Below are 26,480 nucleotides of genomic sequence, written 5' to 3' on the forward strand. Positions count from 1 at the left end.
GGTAGTTGATTAATTAGGCGAGGAACAATATAGCTTGTTGTTCTCTCACCGTACAAGTTGTTAGCTCGCTCAGTGCGCAACCGGTGTGAAGTTATCGCCCGCGTATATATAGTGTTCCATTTTTATGTGTAGATTTTCGTTGAAGAATTATTGTTTAAGTATTTAAAGAATTTATTTAAAGAATTCCTGTCTCGGTAATGTTTTGCAGTGTTTAAATATATCTAGTTCATTGATTTCTTAATAGTGATTTTCATTATTATAACACTAGAAATAAGGGATTGCTTGTAACTAATTCTAGTAGGCTTCATAAGATACATAATAGCTTTAATGGTAAATGTATACACTTCTATAATTAAGTCCCAGCCACTGTTCAGGCAGTATCTATAAATAAAATTAAATGTTTTATAAAAAAGTGGCTCTGTCGTAAATCCTATTACACCACTGCTGAATATCTTAATGATCGGACAGCCTGGGACTAGATTGTGATTATTTTATAGCGATAGAAATTACTGTACAATATTGTATATTTTTATTGAAAAGAGCGCAAAAAAAGAATGCTCGGAGAGTTTCTTGCGCCGATTCTTCTCTCTCAGAGCGCCATTTGTTTCCGAAGCGGTAGTAGTATCTAGTAGTTATTAGAAATGACATAAAAGAATTCTAAAGGAATCAATTTTGAGAAAATAAATGCGTTTTATGCCTTTTTATGCCTTCATACTTGTGCTTGATAGAACCTGAGACAATTGTTTTTAAAATTTTTAGTTGTAGTTTACCATAACTGCTGAGACCGTATTGTATATAAGTTTGTGGGAAGCTGTTATATAACGTTAATGTTATGTTGAAAGGAACACAATGGATTAAGATAGTTATATTTGCGACAAATTGCCTTAACTCCAGTTAAATTTACAGTCAATAGTTAGCCCGAGATAGGTTGTTAAAACGTACTATACAGAAATTTGGATAAACTACAACTATAATTTATGGCTCAATGTACTCATATTAAGAAACTATTGTAAATACTTACATAATATTATACATATGTTGCGATATTATGTACACATTGGCTATGTAACGGTGACCCAATGCATCAATCGTAAAAATAGGAATAAACAACGGCTCGACACATTGCCGATTCTATTAATAAGGTTCGCAGTGAATATTTCTAATTTGATTTGGTTATTACACGACACTTTCCACAAGTTTATTCACTAAACATTACACAGAACATCTATGCAAACCGTATAAATTAACACTAAATTGTCGCTTGAAGTGCATCCTGATAAATAACGTGCACTCGAAACAAATGCATTCTCTATGCCTTATGTAATCGTACAATATGAAGTTACTACATTCTGTTGTTTAACAACTAAGTTTTTAGAGACTGAAGTTATCTGTTAAATGGTGTATACTTTTTGACATTATCATTATCATTATTCAAATCAAATCAAAATCACTTTATTCATGTAGGTCACGGAAATGACACTTATGAATGTCAAAAAAATATTTTTCTTATTGAATCTACCGCTACTTCGTAAAGGGTTGAGCTAATGAGAAGAAGTAGCAAGAAACTCATTGCCACTCTTTTATATCAAGTTTAACATTTCTATCGATTTAAAAATCATTTCAATTACAATACAATTTGTAAAATGATGCAACAAACATACTCAAACATCAAATAGTCAATGCCTTACACGAGTAAGCCAAAAAAGTAAATGTAAATTAATACAAAAGTTATTGAGTACAGTAGCTGCATCATCCACACACACCGTAAATAAATAAAGGTATTTTGTGAGCATTATATAAGCGATTATAAATAAAAAAATAATAATTATATATATATATATATATAAATTATTTGTATTGATTATAATATTATATAAAGGTCTTATTCCCTAAATTGTTTCCCATATTTTTTATTAAATTAAAATTCGCGGATATTAATAATTTTTTGACAACACTGGATAATTTTCATATATCAGAGAGGCTGTGAACGACATTGAGCCTGAAGAATGCTTATCTTATATTACGCAACCTGAATCGTATCTAAATATAATACACCAAAACATACACAGTATAAGGGGGCGTCCATAAATTACGTGAGGCGTTTTTTTGAATTTTCTGTACCCCCCCCCCCCTCCCTTGGTGAGATGTCGTGAGATTTTATTCAACCCCCCCTCCCATCCCCCAATCTCACGTGAGATTTTTCAAAATGTGGGTTTCTTACATACTCGTACTCGTTGGATAGTTATTGTAAAAAGAAAGAAAAATCCTCGTGCTTTTATTTACGACTAGTTAAGAATACTCCTAGTCACTGAAGAACCTCTATTGAAACCAACTTGTCCATGTGATTAAATGGATCAAAATAGTACATTTTTTTTTGTTTCAATCAGAAAAAATTGCGTGATATTTGCCGAGACCCCTCCTCTCCCCAACGTAAGATTAGATGAGATTTGACTCGACCCCCTCCCCCCCTTAAACATCTCACGTAATTTATGGACGCCCCCTAAAAAAAATCTAAATGAATTACATATATTAAACAAAAGACTAAATTTTGAATTGGATTTAATTGTATTGTCAGAGTGCTGGCTGTCTTATGTAGACAATTTGCCTATTACGAGTATAAAACTACTCACAACCAAAATAAGAATGACGGAATTGTGGTTTACATAAACAAGAACTTGACTTACACGTTTCAGGAAGCAAATTGTTTGGTAATTGAAATTAGTGAAAGTATTATTATTTTAACTATTAATAGGCCTTATTGGTTTAAAAATTTAGACAAATATATAAATTCACTGAAACAATAAATGATCAAACTTAAGCCATTTAAACAGATTTTTATTGTTGCTGATATAGCTTTTAGAGAAAAATAACGATACACAAAGTTATTTAGAAACATTAGCATATTTTGGATTTTTTACTGCAAACGATAATATACGTACCACAAATGCAAGTTGCCTAGATACTACATAGTAATGAAAACAAATCTTCACTCTTTTTCATTTATATTAAAATCTTCTATTACAGATCATAAGGCTATACTTTTAAGCATTAAATTACAAAAACTTGACAATTATAAAACATTGCACACAAACAAACTTAATCTTGACAAAATTGTTCATAAATGTAAAACCATAGATTTCAAAGAAATTCAATTACAGAATGATATCAATATTGCAACGAACACCCTTATAAATTCATTATAAAAGCTAATCAATGACAATACAATTAGAAATAAATACCTCGAAGCAGAATCACATTGAAACCGTGGATTACAGCTGGATTATTGTATTATTTTATTATATTGAGTATATTATAGTATATTATATTGAGATGTATTAGAAATAGAGATAAAATGCACGCCTAATTATGGAAGGAAAAGAATAATGAGATAGTAAGGTTAACTTATAAAAGATATAGAAATTTTTGTTATAATATATTGAAGAAATGTAAGCAGAAATATGATAGTGATAAACTTAAAGAATGTAGTGGAAACCCTAAAACACTGTGGAAGACCATTAATAATATTGTTAATAGAGAAAAACCAAAACATACCGTACTTGAATTGCTAGACTCTAACCTACCTCAACACCCGGCTATTAATCAAGTAAATAATTTTTTTGCGAACATAGGACAACAAATTGCCAACAAAATACCATCTCATGTAACAACTAAGTCAAAACCAAACAGAAATACAACCTTTTCACACTATTCATCATTTGTCTTATTGCCAAATGCACAAGTAGATGTTGAAATGCTAATTAGTACATTAAAAGCCAACAGTACAGGATGGAATCAATGGAAACGTTCTAAAATCACTCAAGGAACAGATATCTAAGCCTCTCACTGACCTATTCAATCGCTGTTTGGAATATGGGGTGTTCCCAAAAAAAAAGTCAGTTAAAAAGTTAAAAAGTCTGTATAAGTCCACAAGTCTGGACAAAGAAACTGTGTCAATAACTATCGCCCAATATCGTTGTTACCATCAATATCCAAGATTCTAGAAAAAATCATAAATAATAGATTAAAATCTTACTTAGACACAAATAAACTGCTATCAAATAACCAATATGGATTTAGATCACATAGATCTACTGATGATGCACTGCATTCATTTACAGACTATATTGTTAACCTATTAGCTACTAAATTTAAATGTTTAACTATATTCTTGGATTAAGCGAAAGCCTGCGACACAGTTAATTTGCCCCTACTTATAACAAAACTAGAAAGACTAAGGATTCGGGGAAAACAACTACTACTGATTGATTATATGATACTAAAGATTGGTTAAATAATCAGTGATGAGGAATCGATACACTTTGGGGTACCACAAGGGAGCATACTAGGACCTCCTTTATTTCTATGTCATATAAATGAACTAAGTGAGATAAAACTGACCAACTGTAGAATAATATCTTACGCAGATGACCCTAACATTTTATGGAGACACTTGGGAGGAGGTGTACAAATATGCTCAAGATGGTATTGATTCAGTCTTGCTTTGGTTGGGCAGAAACTCATTATAAACTTAATTCATCAAAAACAAAACTCATCAAATTTTCAATGAGAAATGATGCAAGATCTACACAATATAAAAATTTTAACATTATAGCACATCAGTGTAACCAAACTATCCCAGAATGTACATGTCCCAAAATTATGAATACAGAAAGCATAAAATATCTAGGCGTAATAATTGATAAAAACTTAAATTTCCTTAACCACATTGATAATAAATTCCACATACTTAACAAAAAAAAAATAACTTATATATTTAAAAACTAAAGAAATGTAGCAGATGAGAAGGTGTTGAAGCTTTTATACATCCCTAGCTGAATCGGTTATCTCATACTGCATTACGACTTGATGTGCAGCTGCTAAGTCGCACATTCTACAACTAGAACGCACACAAAGTCTCATTCTAAAAATTATGGTTTTTAAACCGAGCTTATTCCCAACATATCAGCTATATGAAGATGCACATATAATTAGCGTTAGACAACTTTTTATTCTTAAAGCAATTATAAGACAACACAAAACAATAAATTTAAAGAAATATAGATGAAACAAAGACGATACCCGCGATACTAAGTTTGTAAAAAACCTCGTTTTAGGACTGCCTACTTTAGGAAGTTCTACTGCTGGCAAGGTCCGACTTTATATAACAAGGCAAATCATACATTAAATTTCATAAATAAAACATATTATTCTTGCAAGAAAGAATAAATAACATGGCTTAAGCGGAAGCCGGAAAAACGAACACGGATATTATGTACTTATCCATATTTGTCGGCAGAACGTATATTTTTTTTGACAAACTATTGAATTTGTAACTACATCATTTTATGTATATAGATATTAAATGCTACTCACAACTTCACTCAAATTAACAGTCTTAGAGTGGCACACGGTGACAGTGGCGTGCTCCCACTTGAGCAGTTCAGCGATGGGTGTTCCCACGATCCTGCTGCGGCCCAGCACCACGGCCTTCTTGCCCGCGATGCTCACTCCAGTCCGCTTGATCAGCTCCAGACATCCCGCAGGAGTACAAGGGCTGAAGCCCGAGAAATCTCCCAGAGCTGTACGACCCTCGTTCTCTGTGTTCAAACTGAAAATGGCACTTGTTTTATCTGCAGTCAAAGTAAAATAATCTTAGTTCAAATATTACTATATCACTTCTGTATCATCAAATATTTTAGAAGTTAAACTTCTTTTGGCGCATTAGGGGAAAAAATATCAGAGTGGTTTATTACGATGCGCCTGAACACCGTCACCCTGACGCTAGCCTGTCCACTACACCATTTGTATCATACTTCAGCTACCAAGACTCTTGCAACTCACATGTCTACTGAACCATATCAAATGGATGACAATTAAATAAATTAGAATTAATATTTCTCGTTTAGCGTATATTAATACGTAAAAGTTAGCAGCCATTTTCTGCTATTTAAAGATGTAGATTAAGGCAAGTCTTTGTTTTCAAAATTTGCAAAAAAAAAAACAAGTAATTAGAGACAGACGCTAAAGATTTATAAAGTCGTGCAGATTATTTTTCGTTTTATAATTTAGTTTTGGTTAGTAATTGTGCAATTTGATTAATAAACTGCTTTTGATTAAAAAAATAATAATACATCTTGTTTAGGAACAACTATACTTAATACAGACACCGGCAACAAAAATATACCTTATAAAAAAGTAAAAAATCGCATAAATAACGGGGAGCGGTCACAACTGTTTACATTTTACCCTTCCTCTTCACTGCTCGGGAAAATGACTGAAATTGAGAAAGATGAATAGTGTAGTGGGGTATTTACGTCAACTTCAGGCGACTTCCAAACATAATTTTACCTTTATCTTGGACTAAAAACTAATAACTTATTTAAGAGCGCTTTCGCACTACGTCCAATCCGTATCCGTGAAAATACGGTCCGGTGTAGTCGCAGTACTAATTCTGTTGACGGAAAGAAATCGGATGCCGGATCTAGTGCGTAAACTACCATAGAAATGGTACTATGACTACTTCGGACCGTGTTTTCACGGGTACGGGTCGGATCCGGATCGGACGTAGTGCGAAAGCGCTCCTAAGATAGTAACTATAAGAATATATTTGTTACGTACCCGTCGACATCCTTCAGCGATGATACAGCGTCGGTGACAAGCGTGCTGTCAATGGTGTGGACGGAGTCGAGCGGCATCTGAACGATAATTCCGTGCACTAGCGGAGACTCGTTCAGGGCTGTCAGCTGCGTCAACAACTGGCAAAATAATAAACGTTTCATTTTACGATAAGATTTTCACAGAGTGACACAATCCTGGCCAGCATTCGAATGTTACATGTGGAAATCGGCGATCTGTAAGCCTCTTTTCTCAGCAAACGCACGCACACTAAAACAAACTGACTAACGTATCGAGAGTGTAAGAAGTAGCTGTCATAAACACTAAAGTAATAAACCTGGCCTGTTATCATCTCTCTGACGGCTATGGCGACGGCCATATTGATATAGTATACTGAGTGAAAATTCCGATCGAAAACATGTGCTTCTGAGAAGAACGGACGAAAGAGGTTCAGCGGGTAGTCTTTTTTAGTCTTTACTTAACATTACTTCTCATACCATTACAACCTGAGAGTTGAACAAGACATACCAAGATTTACGATCCATGCGTCACTCGGACGGTTGGCTCAGGTGGTAAGAGCTCTAGGAAAGAACCCGACAGGCGTTCGAGTCCCGCATCGTTCTTAAATTTTAGTACAAATTAAATTTGAATATTTACTTCTCATAGAAATGGCTTTTTTCAGATATAAAAACTAGTTGGAAAAGTTATCTATAGGCTACATACAGCATGGCATTATGATATGACAACATTAAATGAACACACGGCTATACCTACTTACCCGTTATCATGAAGAAGTATTTCTAAAAATTAAAGTAAATTATTGAAGTATTCAAATTTTCAAACAAAGAAATTATACATTTATTAAACAAAATTTTAATCACCCTTACGTGGGCGCTACTCACCTACGACTTCTGACGGCTATGGGACGCTACAGCTCCGCGTGGAAGAAGTTTTTGTCAGCCTACGACAGCTCGCGGCTACTAAATTACTTACAGGTTGTTCCGAAATTATTTTATGGAAAACTGGTTTATTTAGGAATTATTAATTGAATTTATGTATTTTTATTTTTGAGTTTGTTTTTTATGGTTAAGGTTTAGTAGCTCTAGTATGTGCTTTTAATGTCGCCAATGAAACACCCCACTGTATTTGCAATAAGAAACTTAATCTTAAGATGTTACTTGGCAAATTATCTCCCAAACAACATTTTTCCACAATTTATTATACCACTATTTTGGGGTCACTAATGCGTTACTACATATTTACACACATAATTGAAAGACAAAATTACAACTTTTACTTGGCACAAATAGTGTCAAAGAAAATTCACGGTCCAAAGGACAGTTATAACAAAGCTCGGTTCCCTACTATGTAAGAAATCATTACCGCAAGCCTTTCTGAGATTTAAAAACTCTAAATCAAAATTTCTGTCACGTTTTTTTTTTTGAGAGGAGGAAATACGGTTACGTATTTACGCCCCGGAACGGGGCGTAATATTGTGGACTCGAGTGTCCGCGTAAGCGGACACCCCATACCGACTAAAACCTCCTCTGTGCTGTTAGCAGCCCTGGCTTTCACAGCGAAGTAGGACGTGGGCCGTGGAGGCCGCAAAGACTACGCAACAACAGTCGCGGGGCGTCTCCTAAGGAGACTCGAACCTCAGACCGGCTGTGTGCTTGTGGGAAGGAGAGAGAATGAAAATGAAGATGAAAAGGTGATAAGAACACACTCGCCGGCGAGTGTGGTGATGTTTTGTGTAATGTATGTAAGTGTGTATGTATGTGTGTTTGTATGTATGTACGTAGTGTAAATGTTTGTGTGCATGTATGTTTGTGTTTGTGTCTGTTTGTGGAGTGTGTTTGTGATTGTGTAAGTGGTGTATGTCAGTCCGTGTGTGAGTGAGTGTAGTGAAGCGATTACAGGACGAGGACTAACGTCTCGTCGGGTATCAAAACAATGTGTGGTGTATCTAGGGTGCGGGCCGCTGGCCATCGTCAGAGCGACGAGTGCCAGTGGTTTGCGGTGGTTGACCGCGCCTACGCCTGCAAAGGCGGTGTGTGCGTGTCTGTGTCGGTGTTTGTGTGGGTGTCGCGTTCGCGATGGTGATGTCGTCATCGGGGTCTACCGTTACGTGTCTGGGACATCTTATTGGGTTGAGACTATGGTGAAGGGGGGTGTACCCGCATGCCTTCCTAACCAAGATGTTGGGATGGTTAGGCGCCTTGTCAAAGAAGCGTCGCGAGATCTCTTTAAAGTGTTGAGCTATTGTCGGAAGCTCTAGGTCGCGGTGAAGGTCAACGTTTCGGATGAACCACGGGGCTCCGGTTGCCATGCGCGTGAATTTATTTTGAACTACTTGCAAACGACGTAAGTAGCTCGGTCGGGTGTGCGTGAAAACGACGCTTGCGTATGACAGTATGGGCCGTACGATGGTTTTGTACAGCGTCACTTTGTGTTTGAGCGGAAGTTTGCTTCGCCCACACACAAGTGGATAAAGGCGACTGAGGACAAATCGGGCTCTATTGCATACCGTATCAATATGTTTCTTGAAGTTCATATTGCTGTTGAACGTGACTCCTAAGTATTTGTAATCCCTCACCCACGGTATGGGTGTTTCATACAATTTAATGACGTCGGTCGGTCGTTTTTTAGCGCGGATGCTATTCGCGTTACCGAAGAGTACCGCTGCACTCTTGGTAGGGTTCACTTCAATCCGCCATTTTCTGAACCAGTTGCCTAGTTCATCGACGGCGGCTTGAAGCACTTTAATGTCCTGCTCAAGGTTGAGCAGTTCAATAGAGCGGAGCCAAAGTAGAGTGCCGTATCGTCAGCGTACTGAGCGAGCTGGACACCCGGAAACTTGGGAGCTGTCACGTTACCGCGAGTGAGACAAATACTGTGGGAAAAGGACAAACACAACTGAGACTAAATCATGAGGAGAAAACACATAAATCTGGGTTTTATTCTAATCTATTTCATCCTCCAAAACTTAACCTATCTTAACAGAATTTTGGAAATTGAATGGAAAGGAAAAATTTATTCGCTTTCGGACTGTTTTAATTCTTCCGCTAATTGTTGTCAGATTTGGATAGCCTATTGTTTGTTGGCTTCTGTTTGTAGCCTACCTATACGATGAAGCTATTTTAAGTACTCTTTGAAGTACTCTAGCAGTTTATAAAAACAAAATAGACACAAGTAATGATGATATTGATTGTATAAATGATCTAAGGGTTAAAGATCAAGGAAAAAACAGTCGAGAACGTTTGTATGGAGAATTTCCTGCTAGTGTTTTCTAGTAAATTATTTTACCGTACCAGCATGTAAGTGCAAATCAATTGTTAATGTTGAGTTATTGTTGGTACATCTAAAATAAATAAATATATTCATATTGTTTCGTATCACTTTGCGAAAATGGTCTTAACACAAATTGTTTTCATAATTTTTAAATCAAATAGCTTTGCCAACACACAAGTCACTGGTATTTTATGTTAGTTAATATTACATCCGATTACATCACATAGATGATGGACAATATTTGTATGTTTATATTGACGCCAAGGTCGGGTCGTCGTATCTTTTATGATGTCCAAAGTTAGTTATCATTGGAGCCACAATAAAATAGATAACAAAATGATCATATTATTATGTATCTTATTTATTTACTTATTCATATATTATCATGACATAACAGTTAAAATTCAAAGCGTCATGACTTGCAAAGTAAATAAAATTAGCAGAACTAGGTGACATTGCTTTTATTGATTCATGCGTGGATGATTTTTCAATGACCTATAAACTCTTTTTTATAATTAACAGATTAGTTTTTAGCTGACGATATGGACTTAAAATGTAGATTTTTTATGAATCTAGATCTCCTTCGACGATCACCCTAGTTCCATTATCTCTATATATATATATTCAGTCTTTAAACTTAATTATTATTTTAAAGACGCGACGATTTTTAAAGAAAAATGAGGACAAATAAACATACGTGATCACCGCCACTCACGTTCTGTAACACCACAGGAAAAACATAAGCATTGCCGATCTTTTAGAATAGTGAGCGCGCTTTTTATGGAGGTAGTCAAAGTCAAAGTCAAAAAAATCTTTATTCAATGCAATCTTTATGCAAGTCAGGATGAAGTACAAAAGTTACAATAGCATTCAAATGAGTATAACAATATTCATTAACAAAATTAATAGAACATTAATTCCAACTATCTTTATCATTCAAATAATCTTTCACATTATAATAACCCTTAGATGTTAATTTATTTTTTACGATACATTTAAATTTTTTAAAAGAGTTTATTATAAAATATAACACAATCCACTTTAAAAGATTTAGCAATTTTACGGAGCCTAGTAGATGGAATTGCGAGTTTATGTTTGTTTCGAGACAGTATGTACATCACTATTCTTTTTAAAAGGCTAATATGTACATATGTTTATCTACACCCATGCGTGAAATCCTCTATTAAAGATTCTGAAACAGTTAGCTTATTGCCAACATTAAAACAACCAATGTTCTAATAACCATTACATCACCCAAAAGAGTGTTGTAATGTTGTATTTCATAACAACACTCCTGTTTTTTTTTATCCCTTCATGCGCAAAGAGTTTCAACATATAGCCACATTCTTATTGCTCGATGCGTGGTATCTGTATGCATTTCAAAAAAAGAACATTTTCGTTTACGCGCGCTCTACACTCCCAGAACGTCGCGCGCCGTAAAAAAAAGTAGGTTATTCGAATCCCCGCAATTTTTCTTCGATATTTTTATTGTTTTATTTACAAAAAATGAACGATTCATTTTAAACGCTCAAAAGAACATTATATTCGAGTAAATTTTAATTATTGCACTATACAAAATGTAAATTACTACTAAAATAAATAATTGTTTCATTAATACTTATTTTATTTGTATATAATCAGTAACGAATGATATTAGGTTACTACTAGGATTGGTGTTTTAATGTTAGCAGTAAGCTAACTGCTCCAGAATCTTTTAGAGGATTCACATTCTGGGTGTAGATAAAGTCTTGTATGCAACTGTTGATAATTAGGTACTAAAACACTCATGTGATACTATTATCACACTTGGCTTCGCCTCGTGAGATAAATCCACATTCGTGTTTTAATACCCCTTATTACACAACAGTTGCATAAATAACTATTATGGGTACCCATGTCATATCAACGAGGAAACACCGCACAAAGAAACTCATTACATAGTTTGATTGTACGAAGAAAGTTTATTTAAAACTGCACTGTAGAAGAAGGCCAGACGTCCAGATGGTGGTGCTGATATTCTAGTTTGTGGCGTGTCGTGCGAATGTGGAATTCGGCGGCAGGAATCACGTCAAATAGCTCTTTGGAACCCTCCCGTGATAGATGCGGTAGAAGACACACAATGAAGCGACTTCTCTACGCAACGAAACTCTTCTTGCCCTTCAAAGAGCAGTGGACCCCCACAATTTGAGTAGCTCTGCGTAGTACACGGTCAAATGGTTCGAGATGATACTGGGGTGCACCATACCAAAGTCTAGACCAATACTTGTCTATATGTGGCTACACCTACCTACACTTTGTAGAGCGCTAAATGTGGCCTGGCTATGGCAATCGTTCGAGATTTCAATACACGTATTCCGAAACTAGGCGAGGCTTTAAGGGAGGTGATGTCGAAGAGCAATGGAACTTTTTTTTTTGAATCAAAATCAACCAATTAAATATACATAAACTACGACCTAACCACGGTAGCCTTATAACGCGTTTTCATATTATGCCGTATAACACGGGTATTCGGCCATATAACGCGGGGTTTCCCACATATATATTTCTGTACTGTGAAATTTATAATGATTTGTACAGTTCATAATTAGCTTCGCGTACCTTTGCACGTGTGTCAATTGTGTTATAACAAAACGAAATTATTTTATTAAATTTGTGTATTAAAAACCATAATAGAATAGTAAAACTAAAATTGGAAATAATTGTTAGGAATTGTGACTAATTATTTTTATTATTAGGAATTACGAGGTCGTATAAATGCGTTATTCGGGAATAGCCGTATAAAACGATTTCTTAAAACGAGGCAACTCTCTAACCGCGTTATAGGTACGATTAACTGTATTATAATATTCACTGCAAGAAAATGTGGGCAGCGGTGATCACTCAACATCAAATGACCCTTTCGCTCGTTTGTTATCCTCTGTCATTAAAAAAAACTAAAAACTTTCGCTCGTTTGTTATCCTCTGTCATAAAAAAACTAAAAACCGTATAAAACCAATATTTCCGCTTAGAGCGGTATATCACGTAGCTGTTTAAAAAAAGAATAATATTTTTTCTTTTGAATTCCTTCTTATTTAGCTTAATATTTCTATGCTCAGTGACATCGTTGCGAATGACGTGTATTACAAATAATTTAGTCTGAAAGTATCTCACCTCAGCCTCAGTACAATCTCTGGACAGCTTGATGTGTTCAGCGCGGATGCCGATGTCCTCAGCAGCTTTGAGCTTCATCCTGATGTAGACATTCGAGTCTTCCCTCCCTCCGACCTGCACGATCGCGAGCTGTGGCTGGAAGTTCGGCACTTTACTTCGCATTTCCGACACTTGCTTGCGAAGACCATCTTGAATTGATCTGTGAAAATATTTTAAAAAGAAAGAAGGACTCAGATATCAATTTAGGAAAACTTAGACATGTAGTCATTCATAAATGACACCGGTATCCTCGTACCAAAGATACGAAAACCTCATAAGACTTTTTCCTATACTGTTTTAAAAGTTTTATGATGCACACTGAATTAAGGATCTTACCACAGCTTCTAATTAATGCTCAACTTTTTCGAATGGTAAAATGTCATAGTTATGACTATAGTTATGATATTCATAAGGCTTATTTTCAGCCCAAATGTTTTGTTTTTTTTTATTCAAGAGAAACAAACGGTCACATTGATAAATTGATTACATAAATAGGATAATAAATCTAGACCTTAAGTTCCCTAATAGATCTCCAATATAGAGATGAAAATTAGTAAGCTACAGCATAATTTTAAATATTGGGTTACAGGTTTTTGTTTAGATTTCATTACAGTTATTATTGTAAAGGGCAGCTGGCAGTTTGAACCTGTAGTGAGAAAAGACGAAAGTATTCGGACCATACAAATTAATTGAGTGAACGTGTAAGAAGTGTAGCAAAGATCGAGAGAAACTTTCAACGTTCAGGTATACTGAATTAAAGCCTGTTAAGTTATTCCTAATTTATAATAATAATGTTAAAAAAACCTAAATATTCTCTCCAACTCGTAGTACTACAATTGGGGAGATGAATTAGTTTCATCAGTGATGTATATTAAAAAACCCATTCAGGGGAAAAATGGGATGAGGGCTTAGACCAGACACCAGTGGGAGGTTTCTTTAATCAGGAGGAGTAGTCGTTTTTAAACAGTAGTCGTGAGTAGTGAAACTTAACGTAAATACCGGTACTGCGCATAATTTTGAGTTTTCTTAGAAATCCTGAGGGTGTGTCATTCATCATCAGATGAGGTGTCAGTATCTATACGTCTCGTCCTCTCACTCTTTCTCATATATTAAGGGTGTATTTCATCAAACAGAGTGTATTTCTTTCTTTTCATATTTGTTATCTAAATACTGCGTGGGATACGAACCGATTTTAATTTAAATTATTAAAACTTTCGTGAGACATTATTAACTTTATTCAAATCCGATTTACTCACGTTATATCGGTGTTGGTACGGACTAGTTTCGGACCATTGGTTCCTTCATCAGGGTGAATGTAATAAAGTTAGCTTCACGTCTCATACTCAGAGAGTAAGTGCGTATGGTCACAGTATGGTTGAAAATGGCCTTATGGTCCGAAACTAGTTGGCACCAACACCGATAAAGCATGAGTACAGCCGAAATATTTTTTTTATAAAATGAAATTATTTTATTAAATTTATGTATTAAAAACCTTAATATAATTGTGAAACTAGGCAAACAATTGGAAGAAGAGAATTGTTACGAATTGTGATTAATATTACGAATTACAAGGTCGTATAAACGCGTTTTCGTAAAGCAATTTTTTATTTTTTATTTAAAAGGGTAAATATGTTTCCAGATGGTGTCACTAAAAAATGGAATCACTGATTATGTAATTTAGGAAATTCCTCAAATTTTATAGTCCTAAATAGGAGTAACAGGTTTTCAATGTCAATCAGAGATTTACATACATACGTGATTTTTTCTTTCTTTATTCTTTAATGTTGGTTTTTCTACGTATAAGTTATTTGGGTAGGTTTATTTATGCTGTAAGTATGTAAATTTTTCAAACGTTTCTAAACCACAGCACGAGTTTTGTCCCGTAATGGGCTACGCTGAAAACCAGCGCTGTAGCATTCGCTACAGCATACGCTGAGCGGTGTCCATTTTCGCATCATTCTTGATTTTATTGTTAATTATATAATTATGTTCACAAATATTATTTTACTTTAAGCCTAATGTCTATTTGGTGACATAGGAATGATGGTGCAAACCATAAGTGGTCACTAGAACTTTTAATTGATAAGTTGAAAGTTTGAAAAATAAAAAAATCAATTGATAAGTAATTTAGGAGTGACGACTAATTAATAGTTGGCGAATGTAACCAACCAATTTTAAGGTGTTCTAATGAAGAAAGTATCTGATCTAATGATGAAGCTAGAAGCCGTCATCTTCTTTCTTTTCTGCTATAAACTAATAATTAACGAGCTTGCCGGCACTTTAAATGACGTGAATTTCAAAATATTTTGTGTTAATCTTTAACTTTTTTTTAATATTCAAGTTCAATTATCAAAAATTGTTTAGGCGGGAGAAAGATCGAGCTATATAAAAGCGTTGGTGACATAATAGATGAACCACGGAGCCCCTGGTTCGATCCCCACGTGCGACGTACCACTGTGTTCTCGGCTTTTTGTGCTATAACAAGGGAGTATGGACTGCGGTGATCACTTACCTGAAGTTACCATCAGGAGTCACGTATGTATGCTTTTTTTTCCCTGCTCTTCACAACAAAATTAACAGTTAGTTGCAATTCAAATGGTCAATGTTATTCTCATAATATCTTTTAAAATAATAACCCCATTGCAACCAAACAGACCCAGCAAACTGTGTACTTACGTTTGAGTACATGACTGTGTCCAGTTACGTGCCAATGTACGACACTACATAATTATATATTTATAGATGCTGTAATATATACTACTGTATATTAGACGACAATATATATCTAGATTAAGCAATTTAAATAATTTACTATTAATATAAATTAGAACTTCCTCTACTCCTGGGTATGATTCGAACACCTAAAACTACAATGTAATCTAAGAGGTTTTAAGAAAAAAATATCTCACCGGGCAAGTTCTATTCCAGATACAACTTCAGCAACCATTTTGACGACTGAACAGAGACCAGGGCACCTATTTACTGACTTATATTATCGAGAGAATGCTCCAGTTGCACCTTTGATAACCTTACATATCTATTATATTGTGGAGATGGTCGAAACACTAATTTAACACCCATAGTGAACTGTAATCTATGGTATACGTGCAAGTTGACATGAATTAAACCCAGAACGACTGAACACAGCATTTATGTACATTTTTAAATTAATTTACTATTAACTTCACACTTATTCGATATGTAGAAAAGTAATTGAACATTCCGAAGCAAACTAATATTAACGCAATATAAAACTACCCTCAAACAGCTTATTTAAATTGATTACATTATGTGTTACCGAGCAAACTCAATATCTAAATTCGTTTTCGAATTATCTAGTTAGGCGTAAGGGCTAGGTTAAGCTGTTTCAATTAAGGTACAAAAATAAAGAAGTAGGAAGCTTCACGTGGGGAATTCTGTCGTTCCCTTTTTAACGCGCTGCCTATTTAGGTCAAACTCAGAATTCGGCCAAGTTCTAGTTTCACCTAAATTGAAATCCTAATCTTAAAAAGCACTTTGTCGGTCTACATCATCACGCATATTTGAATAAATCCAAATTTTAGAGTTTAACTGACATCTTATTACGCCTATTATTAAAATTAAAAAGTTTACGTTTGTTCGCAGGAACTTTTTAATTTTAGTACATTTATTGACCTCAATATTAAAAGAGGCCAAATGACCAAAGTGGTCTGAACTCTGTTTATTATTGACTGTGAAATGGGTTTTTAATTGGTAAATATGTTATCAATACAGCTTTTGGAGGTGCCGGTTACTCTCGTAGGCTCTAAGAAAATATTGGTTAAATCATATGATTTGAATAAAGATCTGAATCTAATACTGGAGGTAGATTTTTTTAATAAATTAATATTAAAATCACCAGATATCATGATATACTTCTTAGACTTAGATAATTTTAATAAATAATAATAGTATATGAATATATACTGCATCTGGAGGTCTGTATATACTAACAACAATGGTACGCTCGATCTCTTATTTCAATGGTACGTTCAACAGAGAGGCCCACAATATCTTTTTTTGAAAAGGAGGACAAACGAGCGTACGAGTCACGGTGTTAAGAGATCACCGCCGCCCACATTCTCTTGCAACACCAGAGGAATCACAGGAGCGTTGCCGGCCTTTAAGGTAGGTGTACGCGCTTTTTTTTGAGGGTACCCATGTCGTATCGTCCCGGAAACACAGTTTTCTCCTCGTTCTTTCAATTTAAATAATACATCGATATAGAAACGGTACTTTTAATTGTTTTTTTCAAGTATCAATCTTAACTGACCTACTTAAACTCTAACAACGCTAGTTAGTTTCATACAGTAAACTATAGTAATAGTGCGACAACTTCGTGCGTGGCCGTCCCACCGGGTGACAGACTGTGGCGGGAACGAGGTACTAAAGAAAGGTAAAGTGGTAAGAAAGGAGATACGCTTCGTTCCAGCTATCCGGTGGTAACATTCAAAAAGTGATTGACTGATTACTATATAATCAATCAAATATACTAATATGAGATTACAAGATTAAAGTTATAAAGAATTGGAAAAATCATGGTTCTGATGCCATCGCTACCAACTACATTAATTGATGACACTGAAAGTTCAGCTTTATTGATAAAATTCATTAAAAAATTAATCGAAGGTGAACGAAGAATAACTTTTATGATTTTTATAATTCTTTAATATACATAATACTAGCAGAAGGAGCTGTAAAATGATGATTTAATAGATTGGCGCTACAGTTATTGGAAACTTTATTATTCAAAAACTACTTTAATATTTTTTAGTAATTTCTTTTTTTTTATGGAAAATACAATCGAGCGTACGGGTCGGGTCACCTGGTGTTAAGTGGTCACCGCCGCCCACGCCACAGATCCAGATGGTGGGGATGATATCCTAATTTGTGGTGGGTCGTGGTGTGAAGCAGTGTTGCCGTTCTCAACAGATTCATGAATATGCCGTCTTTGTGCGTCTCTTCTCTACAGATTGTATTGCATCGATTCACATACAGAAATTTATTGAAAATTAAATTTGTAAACAAAATTTTTGAAAGCTGCGGGAATCTCGGGTTTCCGTCCGAGTGCTCTTCCACTGAGCCAACCTTTCGTTTGTGTGTTCTTGTTTAACTCTCAGGTTGTGGCTCGATCTACAGGATCTACTTTACAGTTGATAACCTGCTCAACCCCAACATTTGCATATTAGGAAATTTACTTGAGATGTAGCTGTTTCAAATCTAAGCAATTTGTTATTTTTTAAACTGATAACCCCACTTCTGGGATTAATAAAAGAATTATATATTTTTCCCATCTGTAATCGAAATGACCAGAAACCTTTTTAAGTTTTTAAGATCCTCTGGTTATAATAATAATATTGATAATAATAATATTATACTCTGGTTATGGTGAAGGTGAATTGTTAATTTCGATGAGTCTAACAGGAGCGTGTGTATCATATCTTTATATATATAATTCTTGTGTGCGTGTGTATGTCACTGAACTCCTCCTAGACGGCTGGACCGATTTTATTGAAACTTTCTGTGTGTCTTCAGGTGGATTCGAGAATGGTTTAGATTCACAATTGAACTACCTCCTGACGGCTGGACCGATTTTGATGAGATTTTTGTGTGTTCCAGTGAATTTGAGATTGATGTGTGTCTTCGGGTGGATTCAAGAATGGTTTAGATTCCCAATTAAACTACCTCCTAAACGGCTGGACCGATTTTGATGACTTTTTGTTTGTTTCAGTGAATTTGAGATTGGTTTAGATTCTCAATTACGTCCATATAATATAATTCTCCTGCTCATGTGTATGTTAGTGAACTCCTCCTAACGGCTGGACAGATTTATCAAATTTAAGACGTGTGTACAGGACAACGTCTGTTGGGTCCACTAGTGAATATATATTAATATAAATAAATGAATTATAATTGAACCTATTATTTTCATTTTTTGATCTGCTATTCCGCCTGAGTCAAGCGACCAGTCTAAGTTGAGATCGTCACAGATTGATAAACTACCATACCATCAAAATTAATCCTGGGCAGCTTACCTTTGGCGATGTTTAAGATATAAATATTAAGTAAGAGATCATAAAGAGAGAGGGCCTTAGAAAGGCATTTCCTACGCTTGTTCATGGTACGACATGGTGTTCGGATGAAAAAAGTATTAGATTAAGTAGATGGAGTGCAGTTTGGAGCAGTGTGATCACATTGCAATGGTAACATATTGAAGGTTGCATGATGATACAATAGACCAGGGGTGCTCAAACGGTCGATCGCGAGTTCTTTTTGAGTCGATCTCGAGAAAAAAATCCGGTATGATAAGCTAAAATTGGTAATTACGTACCATCTTATGAAAAGTATGCTCAGGACATGCAGTGTCATGCAGATTCAACATCCAAAGTCGCTGTTCAGTTAAGCTTAGAACTTTAAAACGCGTTTGTTTGTAAGAACGAATAAACTCGCAATTTTGAATAATAATTATGAGCACACCTACAATTACCTTGACTAAAAAAATGCATATTTTGCGCAAAACTAATATCTATGTCATCGTGACACTCTACCTAGACGACAATCTTTCATCACACATACTTGAAGCCTTTCAGAGCCGATCGATCGTAGTCTAACAATTTTGAGGTAGATTGCCAGCAGTTTAAGCTTGAGCACCCCTGCAATAGACTAATACACGACTAGTTATAAAATCGGAGAATTTAGAATAGTTAAGAGTTCGACAGAAACAGAATTAGTACATGATCAAGCTTTTCTATAAATTGACTGACTATTTTGAATAAAAATATTTGAATTTGAATTTATTGGCAATCTTTTGCATTTCGCCTATGGGTAAAAACGTATGAAATTCTCCGAGCATCGAGACAAGAGCTACGGAGCGATTCCAGCGACGAAACCACTTGAATCGCTGAAGTGCCGTAGTTATAAAAGGTTATTATAAGGCTTGATCATCATAATCATAGGCTGATATACCTGCTTAGTTAACATAATACCCCTTAATACAAGCCGTAAGGATTTACGCTAACCTTACTTTATCTACAATTAATCATTAAATTTATTCATACATTCAAACTCACAGTTTTTGTTAAAACGTACAGTAGCAAAGCAATCCTAGATGGATTAGTATAGTAGTAGCTGACGTACCCAATGGGTGTGGAAAAAAGTTTCTTCGTATTTTATAAGTAAACAAAGACATTTTTCAAAGTTTATTTACGTTAATACAATATATATATTATGTGTAAATATCCGGACGACCGAGCCTTGCTCGGATTTTTAAGGATGATTATACAAAACTTGATCAAAAAAAAACTAATAAGACATCTGGATTCGAACCGGGGTCTTCTGCTATCCGGATTACCCAATGTCCCATCTGAGCTATTACAGACTTGTCTAAAGTGGTGAAATTTACCTTTGTATTCTAACGTTATTGTAGCTGTTTCTCATTAAAACACGAATAAAACTATTTTTTGTTTAATTGAAACCTAGCTAGATCAATTTATCGCCCCCAAAATCCCCTGTATGAAAAACGTTGGAGACGTTTCCAAGATTCAGATTATATATATACATATATAAAAAATATATAATAATTGCTCGTTTAAAGACATAAGATATGTACTTACATTTTGCATATTTCCCAAAATTTAAACGATTTCGACACTTTAAAGATTTTAATCACAGTTTGCTTCATGTTATTAGTCCATATTACTTTGTTTCGTTTATTTATTAGGAAAGCTTAATGTTGTTATTGTTTCCCTTATAATAATCAACTTATCAATACTGTTGGTATGGTCCCGCTCTCGTAAGGTTAATGATAAGAAAATCAAACATTCTAAGTAACGATACTATTATTAAGCAAGTTAACGTATTTGTCATATTATATTTTATTCATTTTTAAATTGTATTCCATAAATAAAATGTTGACACATAAGATTAAATTAATTTTAATAATAATATTATATATATTTATATTTAATTATTATATTTTTATTTTGCATGCCAGGAATGGCCGATAACATTGATTGATATCTTACAACTGTTTACACCCATTGTTACATGTTTTCTAGCAAAATAAAGGATTTATATTTAACTTAAGGTTTAGTAGGTACCTATTTTCAGTTCTTAATCACCTCATAAAGAGGTTTTAGTAGATAATAATCATAATGCATGAATAATTATTATAGGCCCATATTAATACTATCTTTGTGCTGCAGAAGAGGGCTATAACCTAGGTCCTAAAGAATCATTAAGAGAAAAATTTAAAGAAATAAACATTTTGACTGTTGCTTCTCAATACATTTTTGATAATGTTTTATATGTTCATAAGCACATTGAGGAATTTTCTAGAAACTGTGACATTCATAATGTTAACACGAGGAACAAACATAAACTTGTTATGCCTACTACTCGGTTGGGTCGTTGAATTTGAAATGTTATATTTTTTTAAGCTTTGCAACCTTCTTAGTAATAAAAAAAAACAATTGGCGGGAAATCATTTGTCAATTGTTTTTTATCACACATCAAAGTACACGTACGTAACGAAAATGGAATTAAGTCGAAAAGATTTTAGTGCATTGATTTTTTATGAATTTAAAAGTTCTCTCTCTCCGCAAGACTTGGAGAGGAGAGAAGCACCTTGCTTCAGCACCGTGAGGCAATGGTTTGCTGAATTTGAGAGAGGTCGGGTTTCTTTACATGACGAACGTTGGTAAAAAAATGATCGCATTTTTGCCTCAGCTACGGGTCCCATCTGCACAATTCCACTTGAAGAAAGAGTGTTAATGCCGAGTGGTAATCTACCATTTGATTACCCACGGTGTCAAAAAAAGTTCACGAAAGACGACCAAAAAGCCGTGTTCTCCTACATAATGAACACGCTTATTCACACACGGCCAACAAAACTAAATAATTTTTAGCTTCCGAAAAAGTACAACGCGTCACCCATCCTGCACATAGCCCCGACCTAGCACCCTGTGATTTCTGTATTTTTTATTAAAATCAAAGATTTGATGAGAGGTTTTACCTTTACCAATTCCTAAGAGGCAGTGATAGTATTCAATCTGCACGTAGAAAACATGCCTTCAGATCTGTGATCCTCCTGTTTTCAAAAATCGTTCGATCGTATGAAAAAATGTTTAAAATGTAGAGTATTTTGAAAAGCAATAAATATAATATTTTGGTTATAACATGTTGTGTTTTTAAGTTACGCAAAACGTTTAGTGTGACCTACGTATTACCTCTAACCCTTAATATACACAATGCAATGCAATGTGCCTCTATTTCTATATTAGCTTCTACCGGTGACTTCATCTGGTATTCGACTATATCGCGCTCCGTCGGGATCTTTTGTTTCGGAGGACATGTTCACTTCTTTAGTACAGTAGTGAGATTGGAAGGGGGTTATGAGCTTTTCCGCCAGGCAGACCCATCGATACGGATCTGCACTGCCAACAACTTATGCCAATGCATATAGACAAATCACGTCATATAAAAAGAAAGCCGAAATATGGAACATGCCACAAATTACACCATGATAAGCTTCGACTGATATATTTTTACGTTCCTGCATTTTTTCCAGTTACTTAAATTATTCTTGGTCAATAAGCTGCAATGTGAAACATTTATTCAGTTCAGGTTTGATTCGGACAGTGAAACGACTAAGGAGAAAAGTATGTATACATTGTCTTTAAGTAAACTTTTGCCGTTCCACTATCAGACTGCGAATGATATAAATATGTCCTTATATGTGTATAGAACGTCATTGACATCAAAGGAAGAAGTTCAGAGAAAGCGGTCGGAATTTATCAATAGAAAGGGTGTGTTCTTTCTATGGTCACTCAGCAAAAATAAAGAGTTTGTCTGGGAGGTGTTATCATAGCCCTGACCTTGCACCTTTTCCAGTCTCTTTAGATTTATTTAGGCAGTGTCAGGTAAAAGAAGGAATGCCAAAACTGTGGCATTTTTTATTTTTACAGCTATGGGATCATGTCACTACAAAGTACAAGAAATGCCATTTTTACTGTAACTAGTTATCTAAATGTAAGTAAATAAAGTTTACATATAAAACGCGATGAATTTTTTTCTCCACGCCCTTACTTAGATGGCTTACTTTGCTACCGTTCGTTTTACCAAAAATTGTGAGTTTGAATGAATGAATTTAATGATTAATTGAAGATAAAGTAAGACTTGTGTAAATCCTTAAGGCTAGATAGTATTAAGGGGTATTATGTTAACTAAGCTGGTATATCGGCCTATGATTAATTATCAAGCCAAAGAAAACAGGTTATAAAATCACTTATTTGTAGAAAACCTATGTAAACTGTAGAATAACAACTTTTATCAGTTTATTATCAAACAAGCATCAGCATATAATTAATATGTTTATGTTGTTACGGTTTTTGGTGCCAATTGAGTTTAAGTATTTTATAAAGCCTTAAGATGACTTATGTTTTTTTAAATCAACGCCAAAAATATTCTTAAAATTATTGTTTATTCTGTAAAATAGACATTATATTATTAACAGATATTGACAACATATTTGTGCTGCAGAAAAAAACAATTCGAGAAGTCTATAAAATGCGTTCAAGGGATTCATTGAGAGAAAAGTTTAGTAAAATAAATATTATGACAGTACACTGCCAGTACATATACGAGAACCTCCTATACGCTCATAAACATACAAGCCAATTTAAAAAGAATAGTGGTGTAGGTACATAATGTCAATACTCGAAACAAACATAAACTCGCAATTCCATCTACTAGACTCCGTAAAATTGCTAAATCTTTTAAAGTGGATTATGTTATATTTTATAATAAACTCCCAAATGATATTAAAATATTATCTATTTAAAAAAAATGTATCTTAAAAAATAAATTAACATCTAAGGCCTATTATAATGTGAAAAATTTTTTGAATGATAAAGATAGTTGGAATTAATGTTCTAAATATTGTTAATGAATATTGTTATAATCATTTGAATGCTTTTGTAACTTTTGTACTTCATTCTGACTTGCACTAAATAACTTATAAAGTTTTACAGTGAATAAAGATTTTTTGACTTTGACTTGATTATGGTTTAATCGTCTTTGACTGCAAGCAAACTTATTTACAAAAGTACCTATACTAGTAACGATAACTTTCCTAAGCTTTATTAGGAATAGTTATCATAAGTTAGGAACTACCTACAAAAAACAAGTTTGGTTTATTCAAGATAACTCCGAAAATTAGGAATTTAAACTCAAATAGTAAGTAGTATTTAAGCTTCAGGTACGTAAGTATTTGAATAGGTAATATATAATATTCTTATCATTGCAACAAATCCAGAAAGATATTGCAAAAATTTAACAGATAACTCAGCATTAGACATAATTATTCAGTAGGTAATACAGTCACTTTTAAGGCTCTTAAGTAACATTTATGCTGTTGGTCTTTTGAATAAATAAAATAATATTATATGTAGGTACTCACGTTATAATATGTTCCAGTTCTTCATTACTTGTCCACATGGTGTGCGAATAATTATTCAGATACCTAACATGTCTGTTTGGATCAGCTGCTTCCTCGCGAATATAGAAAACAACGACAGGTTGTAAATACTGGTAGGTAGGCTGCGCGTTCTCGAGGAACAAAACTAGTTTGACAGCTCGATCAAATAACTAGAGATTATATTACGTATTGTTTAACCGTGTTAGTAATACTATAATAATAGGTACAGTGTCCTTACTTTGAATACATATTACTTACTACCTTTGTTCTAGGCTAATGTTCAGTTTTGTGCTATTCTACGTAAAAAAAAAACAAGCGATAGTTTAAATTGGAGTTGTTTTTCTTGTGCTATACACGACCTACCCAATTTGTTTTTATTAAAAGGGCAGCACCCGTGCGTTGCTACGCCATGTGTAAGCATGCAAAAAATCAGTTCGATCGGTTGGGGATATATTTTTTATATTTGTTGGGGCAAACGGCTAAGTGGCTGCTCATGGACATCCACAATACCAGAGATCAAGGAAGTCATTGCCGGCCTTTAGATGTGAGTATGCTGTAGACCGTTGTGGAATGCTAGACATCAGCGTTCAGCGGGTGAAATATTTCATTTTGAAGTCTGGTTATGAATTTCAGTAGCCGGAACCTCGTACTCACCTCGTAAATAGTACTCTATGTCAGGACGAATTTGCGCCTTCTACAGCTGGCGGCAGTACTAAATACTGTGTCTGAACTGAAATGAGCACGCTTGATATATCGACAATTATCTCTGGTCTGGTGCACCCCAGTATCAGCTCGATACTTTTGTCCGCGTGCAACGTAGAGCAGCTCGAATTGTCGAGAACCCGGTGCTCTGTGAACGGCTGGATCACTTGGCGTTGCGTGGAGACGTCGATTCATTGTGTGTTTTCTACCGCATTTATCACGGGGAGTTTTCCGAAGAGCTGTTTCACCTGATTCCTGCCGCCGAATTCCACCTTCGACACGCCACAAGTTTGGATATCATCCCCACCATCTGGATGTGTGGCGGTCCTTCACAGTGCGGTTTTGAATGAGCTTTGTTCCCCGTACTACAAAGCTGTGGAATGAGCTTCCTTGTGCGGTGTTTCCGGAACTATACGACATGAGTTCCTTCAAAAAAGCGCATAGACGTTCCTGTGTATCCTATAGTGTTGCAAGAGAATGTGGGCAGCGGTGATCACTTAACACCAGATGACCTACGGGTCACTCGTTTGTCTCCTTTTCCATAAAAAAGGCCTATACAGCATAACAGTTAGGGTAGTGTTACCAAATTGTGGAGATACGATTATTAATTCAATTCCAAGATTTGACCCAAACCGAGGCAAGTAAAATAACAGCTGGGAAAATTTGTGTTCCCGAAATAATAGAAATAGTATCCAAAAAGATTCTTAAGTATTTTATAGGAGTAGGTACCTACCTAGGTATTAGGAGTGTGAAAAAAATACTGACACACCACACAAATATAGAAGTGTATAATAAATTACAAAATTAGTTTGTCAGGTGATAATTTATGTATCTTTCTTTACTAGTTTTGTGACGTACCAAATGAGGTTGTCAGAATTGTAGTGTTACGAAGGTCACGACAAACGTTCGCGAGTTATATTATTCGATACGTTACCGGCGTGCTGTAACACTTTACCTTGAAATAACTAGCTGTTTGTGTAAACAGAGATGTTTACAGAACTTACTTTTACTACTCCACAGACCAGCGCAGAACCAGTCACGAACCATGCATTATTGTCTCCTGTTTAATATGCAATACTGTAGTAAGCAAAATATTTACAATAAAATTCTAATATTAATATTAATTCAAAGACGCATATATATCTCGGACAATTAATATCTCCAAAAGATCATAAAACGAAGGAGAGG

General features: G+C 34.8%; 1 protein-coding gene across 2 annotated transcripts in view; it reads right to left on the reverse strand.

Moving 5' to 3' along the window:
- The window catches only part of LOC126972530 (C-1-tetrahydrofolate synthase, cytoplasmic), a 42,875-nt gene extending 18,142 nt beyond the window's left edge, over window positions 1–24,733 (reverse strand). The window contains exons 1-4 of one of the 2 annotated variants that reach the window (XM_050819356.1): window positions 24,573–24,733; window positions 13,058–13,256; window positions 6,619–6,755; window positions 5,374–5,608 (exon numbers count right to left, since the gene is read on the reverse strand). In XM_050819356.1, the coding sequence (XP_050675313.1) occupies window positions 5,374–5,608; window positions 6,619–6,755; window positions 13,058–13,256; window positions 24,573–24,610 (609 nt within the window). In that variant the 5' untranslated portion in view covers window positions 24,611–24,733. Of the gene's footprint in view, window positions 1–5,373; window positions 5,609–6,618; window positions 6,756–13,057; window positions 13,257–16,005; window positions 16,127–24,572 lie in introns of those variants that run through there. The other variant, XM_050819357.1, reaches the window with a different exon arrangement.
- Window positions 24,734–26,480: the final 1,747 nt, after the last annotated feature.

The sequence above is a fragment of the Leptidea sinapis genome, chromosome 26, assembly GCF_905404315.1.
Source record: "Leptidea sinapis chromosome 26, ilLepSina1.1, whole genome shotgun sequence".
NCBI lineage: Eukaryota > Metazoa > Arthropoda > Insecta > Lepidoptera > Pieridae > Leptidea > Leptidea sinapis.